Source organism: Musca domestica, unplaced genomic scaffold (genome assembly GCF_030504385.1).
Source record: "Musca domestica strain aabys unplaced genomic scaffold, Musca_domestica.polishedcontigs.V.1.1 8, whole genome shotgun sequence".
Taxonomy (NCBI): Eukaryota; Metazoa; Arthropoda; class Insecta; order Diptera; family Muscidae; genus Musca; species Musca domestica.
Genome location: NW_026712409.1, coordinates 6,183,440 through 6,194,908, shown reverse-complemented (window position 1 = coordinate 6,194,908; position 11,469 = coordinate 6,183,440). Strand labels below are relative to the sequence as shown.

Genomic DNA, 11,469 nt, shown 5'->3' with positions numbered 1-11,469 from the left:
TCCACAATTACACCATCGACAACAACTGAAAGCGATGGTTGGCGGGCTACCCGAACAACTCGTCGTAGCAGGAAACCAACCAAAAAGCGGCCAAAGAAACCCAAACGACCAAGGCCTGGACCAACCAAAGCGAATAGCAGACCTAAGCGTCCCACGGTGAAACATCCCATAATACCATATCCAGATTATTTTTACAGTCACTGTCCATGTGTGGGAACACCAAGTCCCCTAGAAACAACGACAACAACTACACCGATGCCTGCAACCCAAACAATGTCAACCATAAGTGCAGCTAAGAGTACAATGAAACCTCGCTCCACCACAACCCGAAGTAGTTCTTGGTGGTGGTCCTGGCGTAATGATCGTGTGGTGACTAATGTAAATCGTAATAAGAACGGTACAAGCTGGACCTTGACCTATCAAATGCAAGATACCCAGAAAAATTAATTTCAATAAAACGGAAATTATACACACCTTTGACAACGTCTTTTTCTAAAACAGGAATATGTTTTGCAGAGTAATTTTACGAAGTTTAAATGTTTTGATTGCGAAATATTTGTGTATTTTCTAGATTGCAAGTAGGGCAGCAAAACCTTTTCTTAATTACAAATTTATTACAGATGTGCAAATTTTCCGAAAATGGAAATATGCGTCAGGTAACAGATATAGCGGACCGAAGTGTTCCATTTTCATACATCATCTAATACGGATAAAAATATTGGTATGTGAAAATTTTGAAGGAAATCGAACATTCGTATCGAATTTTATGCGAAATCATAAATTCCGACAAATTACATATTCATATCAGAATACTGGTTAAGAGAAATATTTAGATATAGCAAGTTGTAAAGAATCGCCGACTTGTTTTGCAAGATATGATAGATATAAGTATTGGAAATTGTGACCCTTTGTGGGAGAGGTGAAATTTGAAGACAATCGGACTCTTACATCACATTTTAGAGAGTTGTAATTATTGAAAACTTTGACACTTTGAGGTACCAGAAGGAGTGGACCGATATGGACCATTTTCACACCTGACCTAGCACTGACGTATTTATTAGGATTTGCAAAGTTGGAGCAAAATCGGATTATCGTTTCTCTTTCTATGCAAAAACTATTTTTTTTTTTGAAAATTTCGACCTTTTGTGGGGGAGGCACCAGAAGGAGTGGGCCGATATTATCCATCTCCGAACTCGATCGAAAATAATATTACGATGTACCACGTTTGGATCAAATCGAATAATCCCTTCGAAAGTAATCGTGCGCACCAGCCAGACAGACGGACGGACGGACATCTAGATCGACTCCAAATGTTTTGAAACGGATTTGGTCAAAAGAGACCTGGGGTCTAAAACCGTTATTTCGACTAGGCACGTTTTGACCGTATGAAATGATATATACCCTCTGTATCCATATGGCTGAGGGTATAAATATTTAAAATTTGGCCCTTTGTGGAGTCTAATCTTTAAGCTTGTTTGCATTTTATGAAATCCACAATTATTCATAATTTTAACCCGTTGTGTGAGAGGTACCAGAAAGAATGGTCCGACATATTCCATCTTCGCAACAGATTTTGCTTTAATAAAAATATGGGGTTTTGGGAAATTCAAGGAGAATTGGATGCATTTTGCATTTTATGAGCTTCAAGGCTATTGGAAATGTAAACCCATTGCGGAGGAGTTTCCAGAAGAAGTGGACCGATAAATTCCATCTTCACAACAGATCTCGTGTTACTAGAAATATTGGGATGAGTGAAGTTTGAAGACAATCGGACTCTTATTTCACATTTTATAAGAGTTCGGATTATACAAAATGTTGACCCTTTGTTGGGGAAGTACTTGATGGAGCGGACTAATATGATACTAATATTAGTATTCAAAAGTTGGAACAAAATTGAATGAATTATTCTTATTCTATGACGTAAATTATTTTCTATGAAATTTGGACCTTTGTGGAGGAGGTACCAGAAGGAGTGGACCGATATTGTCCATCTCCGAACTCAATCTATGTTTGATAATAATTTTACGATGTACCAAGTTTGGATCAAATCGGATAATCCCTACGAAAGTTATCGTGCCCACCAACCAGCCAATTAGATGGACGGACGGACACTCCTAGATAGACTTCAAATGTCCTGAAACGAATTTGGTCTAGAGAAATCTAGCGTCTTAAGCCGTTATTTTGATGAGCCACGTTATGGCTGCATCGAATGATATATATCGTTTGCAGCCATATAGCAGTATAAAAACTTCAAATAAAGAAATCTACAGGGTGAGAAAAAAAACTACAACAAAGTCAAACGCCATAATTTTTGCATGTGTATTAATTTTTTTTTGAATGAAAGCAAAAAATGTCGGAAATATCATAGATTTGTTAGAATTGGCCACCTTTGGCACGAATTATGACCTTCAAACGGCCAACGACCTTGAGGTGATGGACACTTTGATATTTTTTAGTGTCAACCTTGCTTTCCAAAATACTCCAGACACAATAGTCCAACGGATTGGTATCCGGAGATTTTGGTGGCCATTGTGCACTGGAAATGAAGCGAGGAACCTTATTTTGTAAGCATTCTTTGGTGGAGCGTGCTGAGTGCTATGGTCCTTCGTCCTGGTGGAATGCCCAAGATCTGCGGCCAAAATGTTTGCGTGCCCAAGGCTTTAATACACCCTCCAAAATATTTTCGCGATAATATTCGGCAAGAGCGACCATCGGCTGTTGTGGCGGCCCACACCATCACCATGACCGGCGCTTGAGTTCTGGTGGCCAACCTCTTTGGCAAGTAAACACGATCATTTTGTTTGTTTATAAACTATTGGACAACGAATGTTTTCTCATCGGAGAAAACCAAATTCGGCAGTTCTTCACTTTCGGCCAAGCGAAGCAACTCTATAGGTCTTCAAAGTCTATTCTGTTGCGGTGTAAGTTCTTGCCCTTTTTGGGATTTCAATGGCTTTACCCGGGCCTTATTTTTGAATACTTGCCGAATGGAATATGGCGAAATGTTCAGCTCATGAGCCATTTTTCGGCCACTGCGACACGGGTTTCGATCAAGTCGCTTCTTTACTTTTCGAACTATTTCTGCTGATGTTGCTGTTTTTTTCCGTCCACTTCTTTGACGTCGGGCTACGCTACCAGTATCACGGTAACGAGCGATGGTACGAGACACAAGATTTATTCACATTTAAATGCTGGAGTGTTCTAACGATAGCCACTTGTGGGTTTTCAGCCAAATAAAAAGAAATCGCACAATCACGCTCGAATTCCAACGCGAAGAACTTTTTTTCTGGAAAATTCTCAACAAAATGTATTTGTACGCTTGTAAACAATATAATGAGCAGTCATTGGAATAATTTTCACAGCTGTCGTACGAGTGGCTTTGAAATGAAAGCAGTCTAAATTGGTTGCAGTTTTTTCATCTCATCCTGTGGGTAGTACAAATAGCCTACGTATAACTAACTTTTAAAATTATTTGTATTTTAAAGATGAAGTCTTATTTCGTGCCGTATGGGTTTGTATTTGATATTTTGCATCCTAAAATTCATGAAGTGATTTTTTTAAAAATTTTGAAAACCTCAGATTTTGATGGTATTTAATAACAGCCTATGGCGAAGGGTATAGAAAACTAATACCAGCATCAGGGTTTGTATTTTTGTTTTTTTTTTATTATACTATTTTCTTTTATTGATTTTTTTTTTTGTAATATTAACTACAGGCAAACATAAATATTTATACAAACTTATTGAAAGATATCCTATACTAGCTTATATTACAAAAATATGAAAATATATTTTTCAGTTATGTTGTTGCTCGACTTTGAAATGTTTCGAGAAATAGTGATGCTCTTGATAATGAAAGTGATGACCATTCCGTTTTTTGATTTCCGTTCCTGCTGTTTTCCTTTTTCAGCCATTGCTAGCTCATGTCGTCCCTTGATTTTGATGCGACGGCTGTCGCTTTGTCGGGGATCTGCTTAATGTCAAATCAACACCGTTCCCTGCGGCAATCGTCCTGCCATTGGAAGTCGGGGTATCAAAGATGGAATTTAGAAATTTTGTAATTTCCGCATATGGCAATGAATGCCACCAATTTGTCGGTGTAATTTCCTCTCTGCCACTATGGTGTTCGGATGTTAGAATATGTTTTAAAGTTGGCTGATGTTTCTTTTTCCTTTTCGTCGATGTGTCTGGTTTGCCATTTGTGTGAGAAGATGAGCGCTGTAGATGAGAAAGGGTTTCGGTACCCAAAAAGATATCTGCCAATTGGGACAATTGTTCGACTTGTTGGACCAGACTATCGAGTGTTTTTACATTGGCCCGCAGAAAGTGAGCATTCAATGCCTTCTCCATTGCTCGGAATTCTTTTTCCAGTTCATCTTTGGTCAATTTTTTATGATGTTGATGTTGTTTTTCATCATTTGCCAGGGCTGTCATTGGACGATGATGTTGAAGATGATTTTCTATCAGTGTTTCCTTTTCATTTCCTTTGTAATCCTTTTGCCCCGTTATTGCTATTTTTCCATTATTGATCTCATCATTTTCAGCATCTGATGAGGATGGATTGAATTCCATCTCCTTCATCCCCTCTCTATTCTTTGTCACCATATCATCATTATCGCTTAAACTGAGCTTTGATATGTCAAGCAATTTAGTTTCAATTGTTGACACTTCTCCCTGGACGACCCCGGTGTGGATTGGTTTCATGTTTTTCTCCATTGTTGCTGTTATTTTAAATTCATTGTTTGTCGATTGTCCAATCGGTTTTGTTTCGATGTCTGCATCTTCTGTATCCATTTGTGTTGTGTCCTTTAACCTGCTTGTAGTTTCAACATTTACCATGTCCTGACCATTTACCTTTGTCTTTGGTCTGATAGCGTCCTTGTCATTAATTGAACCTTCATCAGCATGGGCATCACCGCTGTCGTCGTTGTCGTCGTCATCATCATCGCCATTGACGTTCCCAGCATTTCTAAAATGCTTAACATTGCTCCCACTCACGCCATCCTCATATTTGTTCGGCACTTCACCACCACCCTCGGAGCCAGCAGCAGCATGAACATCATCATAAGCATTCTCATCGGCCATTATCGCTTCCATCTGAACAGCAGCATCATCATCATTGCCATTGTCGGCTTTGGTTAAGCTACCGTTATTCAGATGATTGTTTTTAAATGTTGACCACTTTTCAATGCCTCCCTCTTGATTTTCTATAGTTTCTGTCAACGCCATTATCAGCATCTCTTCGTCTGAATCTGGTCTTCCTTCTTCACCTTCTTCTTCTTCGTTGTCGTCGTCATCATCATAGTACTCATCCTCGTCGTTGGCATCCTCATTGTCATTGTGGTCTTTGAATTCTCTTGTGGGTATCGCTGGGCCTGGGCCTGTGGTAATTTCAGCTGGAGCTGCTGCCATTGTCGATGGCAATGGCAATGTTGTTAATTGCATAGTTTGTGTTGTAAAGCAATTAACCGTGGCTGCACCATCCTCATGTAATTTCCCCCGCTTGGGGTCCTTATTATTGTTGTTGTTATCTGGACATTTGGTCGGTATATTTTGTCCTTGCTGTGACATCTTGTTTATTCCAGATATTTCTTGCAATGAATTTCCTCTAATTGTTATTAATTCATCTAAATTTGCTGTGGTATCCTGTGGTTTCAATTCGGTGTCATTTGTTGATGACGATGATGATGATTGTGAATTGGCAATGGGCCCATGAGGTCCGGCATAGACCACAGCGCTATTATTGGGTGTATTATGTAATGATATGCTTTTGTTAGTTTGATTATGAGTGGATTGTTCTCGCAGTTGCCATAGAATACTTTGGATGTTGTCATCGAAATGTGTTGGATCGGATCCGGAAGTAGATATTTCAGGAGATTCACTCTTTATTTCTTTTTCTTCGAGAGAAGAAGGTAAAGGTTCGAAGTTCTCATTTGAGTATTTATTTTTGTGAATTTGCGTCGAGGTATTTTCTGAGTTGCCATCGGGATTTGGCGAGGAATCAAAGGGTATATATTCTTGGCTTGGCAACTCAAAGGTGGTTGGTAATTCATAGTCGTATAAAGTCTCTTCCAGTGCAAGATCAGCTTCTGGATTTTCTAATAATATTTGAGTAGATTGAGAAGCCTTGAATGATTCATCAGAATTTGGGATTTGATCGAGAATTGGCATCCCGTTTGTAGTCAATTTAGTTGGTAATTCCATTGTTCCAGAACTTGTTGGCAATTCCATTTGCAATTTATCAACGGAACCGTTGATCAAAATTTTAGGATCATCCAGTGAAGAGTCTACAGATCCAGGTCTAGGTATCATTGGTAATTCATGAACCATATGTTTTTCGTTGATTGGCAATTCCTTTGTAGAATTCGATGTTTCGTTGATTAATTTTATTGTAGAATTATTGAGGTTCTTATTCTGCCAATTTTCTATGGAATTTAGTACTTCAGATTCAGTGTGATTCACATTAGGCTTACGTTTTATTGTCATTTCAATATTGTCAGGTGTGGCAAGTGCGTCAGTATTAAGATCAGCTGGCGTATTTTTCTTCTCAAAGCTTGGACCTGCAACATTTTCGGCTGCGGAACTTGAGATTTTTTCCCTTAAATCATTTATATTATGTATATCTGTGTTTGTTATATCTTCAACTATGTCTGCAATGCTTTCGTAAATACTTTCATCGGGCTTTGAAGTTTCCAATTCCATACCCAAGGAGTTCAAATTTTCTAAATCTTTTAAACCATTTAGTGTCGGAGCTTTACCCTTCTCTGCTTTATTTAAGATTGGCCATTCAGTTGTCATAAATGTTGTAGTTGGCAATTCCGTTTGTTCACTTACGTATATCTCCATGTTGTGATTTTTTGTTGAGGTTGTGCTGTTTTCCAATACTTTGAGGCTATTGGTGGTAAATGTTTCAGAATTCTCTTTAAAATTATTTAAATGTTGTATTTGAGATCCATTGTCTGAGGTTGGTAAATCAGAATTCGAATCGAATGTTGGCCACTTTGTTACGGGAATTGTTGTCAGTGAATCCATAGTTGGCATTTCTGTTACGGACGCTGTTGGCAAATCTGTTATGGGATTTGTTAACAGTGTACTTAATGTTGGGAGTTCTGTTATTGTGGAGACTGTTGTGCTTTGAAGATTTTGTAGAGTGTTCTCCGATGTCACAATCCTCACGGAATCATTTTTGGGGGCAGGTGAAATCTTTGAAGCTGAAAATTCCGTCGTAAGAATACCTGCTTTCTTAGTAATTGAGGATTTGGAAGTATTAGGATGTTCTGTTGATATTACTAACGCCTCAGATATTCGTTCTGGCTTTGTTGTAAGAATATCCCCTGGTAATGTTTTATTTTCGTGCTGATCGACTGTTGCTAGTTTTGGTAGCTCAATTATTGGAAGTTCTGTTGTAGATCCCTTGGTACCTTTTACTTTTTTCGATAAATCAACTACCAGTTGATCTCTAAATGGCATTTCCGATGTCCCAGATTCGAGAGTTGTTGAAATGACTGTAGTTGTTGTTAAACTCTCTGCAGCTGGAATTTCTCCAAATGCTGCCTTATTTTGAGTTAATTTGGTGTGTGGCATTTCTGTTGAAAATGTATTTGTTGTTGGTTCAGTTTTGTTCTGAGCAACATTTTCTGTTGAGGGCACCTTTGTTGTTGGTGGTTCTGTTAAAAATATTTCTGTAGTTAAAAAATCCTCTGTTAACAGGGATGGCTCTGTACTGAGGCCTTCTGTTGTTAGAGAGTCTGTTAACGGTGTATATGTTGTTGATGGCTCCGTAAAGTTTTCTTCTGTTGTTGACATTTCTGTTAAAAGCTTTTCCGTCGAAGGACCATCTGTTTGTGATTCTGTTGTTTTGTCAGAAATTTGTAGATCTCTTAATGTTGCCTCTGTTGTGATCGATTCTGTAGTAAGGTCCTCTGTTATGCTGGAGGATTCCGTGGTCGGTGTCTTCAATTCAGCTGTCATTGTAATGCGTTCAGGAAGTAGTTTTTGGTGTTCGCTTGTGGTTTCAGTAGTGAAGGTTATTTCTGTTGTTGATTCCTCTGTTGTTAACGGATCAAGTTCTACGACCTCTGTTGTAGGTTCTTGTCCTATGGGAGTTACTGTATTGATTTTTTTTAAATCTTTGGTGAATATTTCGAATGTTAGATTTTCTTTGGGTATTATTGCTTTAACTTCAGATTTTGTTAGGGGCAGGGCAGAATTGGCTGTAAAGGGTTCTGGGCTTGCCGATGAGTTAACAGAATTTACGTTTGGTTGAGATTTTGAAAGAATTTCTTCTTTTAATATTTCTGGTTCAGATACGAGTTCGGATTTTGGAATAGTTTTGTCTTTTAACTGTTCTGGATTAGAAACATTGTTCTTGTTAATGGGCAAAGCTGCAGGCAAGGTCTCATCTGTTGGATTTGTTGTAGAATATACAACTTTTACTGGTATATATGCTTCCCCCATCTGGTTGTGTGGAAGAAGCGCTTCAATTGATGTGACCTCCTTAGTTGGCTTTTCTGTTATAATTGTTTCGGATTCTTGCCCTTTTACTTCATTTTTGGGCTTTTCTTTTTCAGGTTTTTCCAATTCCATATCTGTTACGGAGGGTTCTGTAAATAACATTTCTTCGAATGATGATTCTGTTACGGTACTGGGAACCTCTGTAATTGCAGATTCTGTACCCGTTGTTGACTCTGTTAACATGGATTTGAGTTCTGTTATTGATGACTCTGTTAGAGTAGGTTCTGTAGATAACATTTCTGTTATTGATGGTTCTATAGGTATCATTTCTTGAATTAAAGATTCTGCTTCATTTTTGGGAAGTTCTGTAGAGCGGGATTCTGTTTCTGTTGTTGACTCTTTTAACAAGGATCCAAATTCTGTTGTTGATGAATCTGTGAGAGTAGGTTCTGTAGATAAAATTTCTGTTGTTGATGGCTCTGTGGGTAACATTTCTAGAAGTGGAGATTCTGGCTCATTACTGGAAAAGTTTTGATTGTTGGAATCAGTTCCTGTTGTTGCCTCTGTTAACAGGGATTCAGATTCTGTTGTCGATGACTCTGTTAGAGTAGGTTCTGTTGTTGACGGCTCTGTAAGTAACATTTTTTTGATCGATGATTCTGCTTCGATACTGGAGACTTTTGAAGCATTGGATTCTGTTTCTGTTGTCGACTCTGTTAAGAAGGATCCGAATTCTGTTGTTAATAACTCTGTTAAAGTAGGTTCTGTAGATAAAATTTCTGTTGCCAATGGTTCTGGTGTAGACGTTGTCATATTGAAATTTAACTGTTCTTCTATTAAAGCATTTACATCACCTCGTTTGAGGAGATCTTCTCTGGAATCAGCTGAGATATTTGTTTTGGAATTTCTGAATGAAGTTGTTACAGACTCTGTTAAAGAAGCTACATTTACTGTTGTTGGGGAATCTGTAGATATAGGTTCTGTGGATAAAAACATTGTTTTTGTTATTGGTGCCTCTGTTATTAACATATTGACTTTAGACCGTTCTTCTGTTAAACTTATGTTTTCCTCTCTTTCATCTACAACTTTGGAGGGGACATTTTCTCTTCTCAGTTTTGTTGTGAAATCTGATGAGGGGCTTTCTTCGTTTGTCTTCCTATTCAGGTCATTATTACCCGTTGTTGGCAACTCTGTAGAGGTCGATTCGAATTCTGTCATTGAAATTTCACTAAAAATCGGTTCTGCAGATGAAGACCTGTCTTGTATATCCGGTGTTGGAAGTTCCGAGGACGGAACTTCTGTCTCCGGAGACGGGACTACGATCTCTGTTGTAGGTGTATCGACTGGGGCCAGTTCTATATTTACAGTGGCCGGTGTCTTTCTTTCCGATTTGGCCATTTCTGTTGCCGTTAGCATATCTTCGTTCAACAACTCTGTTGTAAGACCTGTTGATGGGCTTGGGTTGACATGTCTGGAAAAATTCTCACTGGATTCAGGTTGGTCTGTAAATGGAACATCTTTTACAGTGGGATCTGTTATAGGTATGTTAGCTCCAGAAATGTCTGTATCTCCTGTTTTAATATCTATGGGAAGTACTTCCGACGATGTGGAGAGACTTTGGTTCCACATTTCTATTGTAAACCCAATTGGATTCTTTAGGACATTTTCACCAACACTAGTTGCATGAGTAGTTGAATCATTGGGCGCTTGTTGATCTCCATTTAAATAATCATTTTCCTTCCCACTATTATCTCTTATGTTTTTCAGTTTTTTGATCAAGGCGAGAAGTTTGTCTTCGTCCACATAGGGCAGATATTCAGAATGGTCGTTTTGGGATAATAATTGCAGATCTTCTGACTTTTTTAGGGTCTCTTGATGATTGCTTAATACTTGTTTCATTGGCTCGTTATTTCCCAATTTCCATTCCTTATCAGAAGCTACTGTTTCATTTGAAGTTGGTTTCAAAAATGACGTAATATTCAAATTCTCTAGATTTTTAATAAAAGAAATCATGGCTACATTTTCTTTCGCCGAAGAATTTTTATATGTCGGATTATTTTCGGAGGATTGAGACAAAGTTTTCAAGTTATTTATTATTGATTCAACCATAATTTCCCGATTACTCTCTGTCGAGTTATCTGTATCTTTCGCTTTAAGACTGGAATTGACTAGGCCAGGCATTTGTTTATTTGACATTGTATCAGGAGAGACATTATTTAATCCAAACCCATTGGAACTGCTAGCTTCCAAAGAGATTTGCTGAGACACAGGGTTGGCAGCAACATCACTGTTATTGGAAATTGACTCATTTTTATTATTCTTTTGACTACCAAGAACTATTTCCGAATCCCTCATGGCATTTTCAACATCTTGCAAATATTTTATAATTGTATTATTTTTCTTGTTGTTCTCCTTGTCATCCTTTGGCATATCCTGGAATTTGTCTTCCTTATTTGTTTTGTTATTTAAATTTCCAATTACAATCAAATTCCCGGTATTTTCCGTTTGGAATTCCTGACTTAAATTCATTGCCGTATTTAGATTATGCATTTCTTGTTCATCCCCATTGGTATTTTCCTTCATGTTATTACGGCCTCCTTCATTTGTGCCGATTGTCTGGCCAAGATACTGGCCTTTATTGTCAATTTGGAAATTGTTATCATTGTTTTGAGTGGCCTCTTTAAAGCCTGACCCATCCCTCTCGCCCAGCTCATTGGCATCATTTGATTCGATAGCCATGGTTGGTGACAGCGATGCATTTTTCTTTCTCTCCTCAACCTGTTGGAATTTCTTCAACTTATCAGCATTCTTTTGTAGAAATTCTAGCTGTTGTTGTATTCTCTCAAAATTTGACAATGTCGTCAACGTTGAATTTCTCTCCTTGGCAGAGTCTTTGTTGCTTTCCAAAATTCGTGTAAGATTCTGTTTAGTTTTTGTCATGTACTCGAGGAGGACATAGTCCAGCAGTGAATCCTTTAATGATGCAGATGATGATGATGGCGAAATAGAAGAAGAA

At 38.2% G+C, this 11,469-nt stretch overlaps 1 protein-coding gene across 1 annotated transcript in view; it reads right to left on the bottom strand.

The window, feature by feature from the left end:
- Positions 1–3,920: 3,920 nt before the first annotated feature.
- LOC101895170 (serine-rich adhesin for platelets) overlaps positions 3,921–11,469 on the bottom strand; it is a 78,204-nt gene continuing 70,655 nt past the window's right edge. Inside the window, exon 5 of the mRNA XM_020035066.2 lies at positions 3,921–11,426. Within this exon, the coding sequence (XP_019890625.2) occupies positions 3,921–11,426 (7,506 nt within the window). The remainder of the gene's footprint in view (positions 11,427–11,469) is intronic.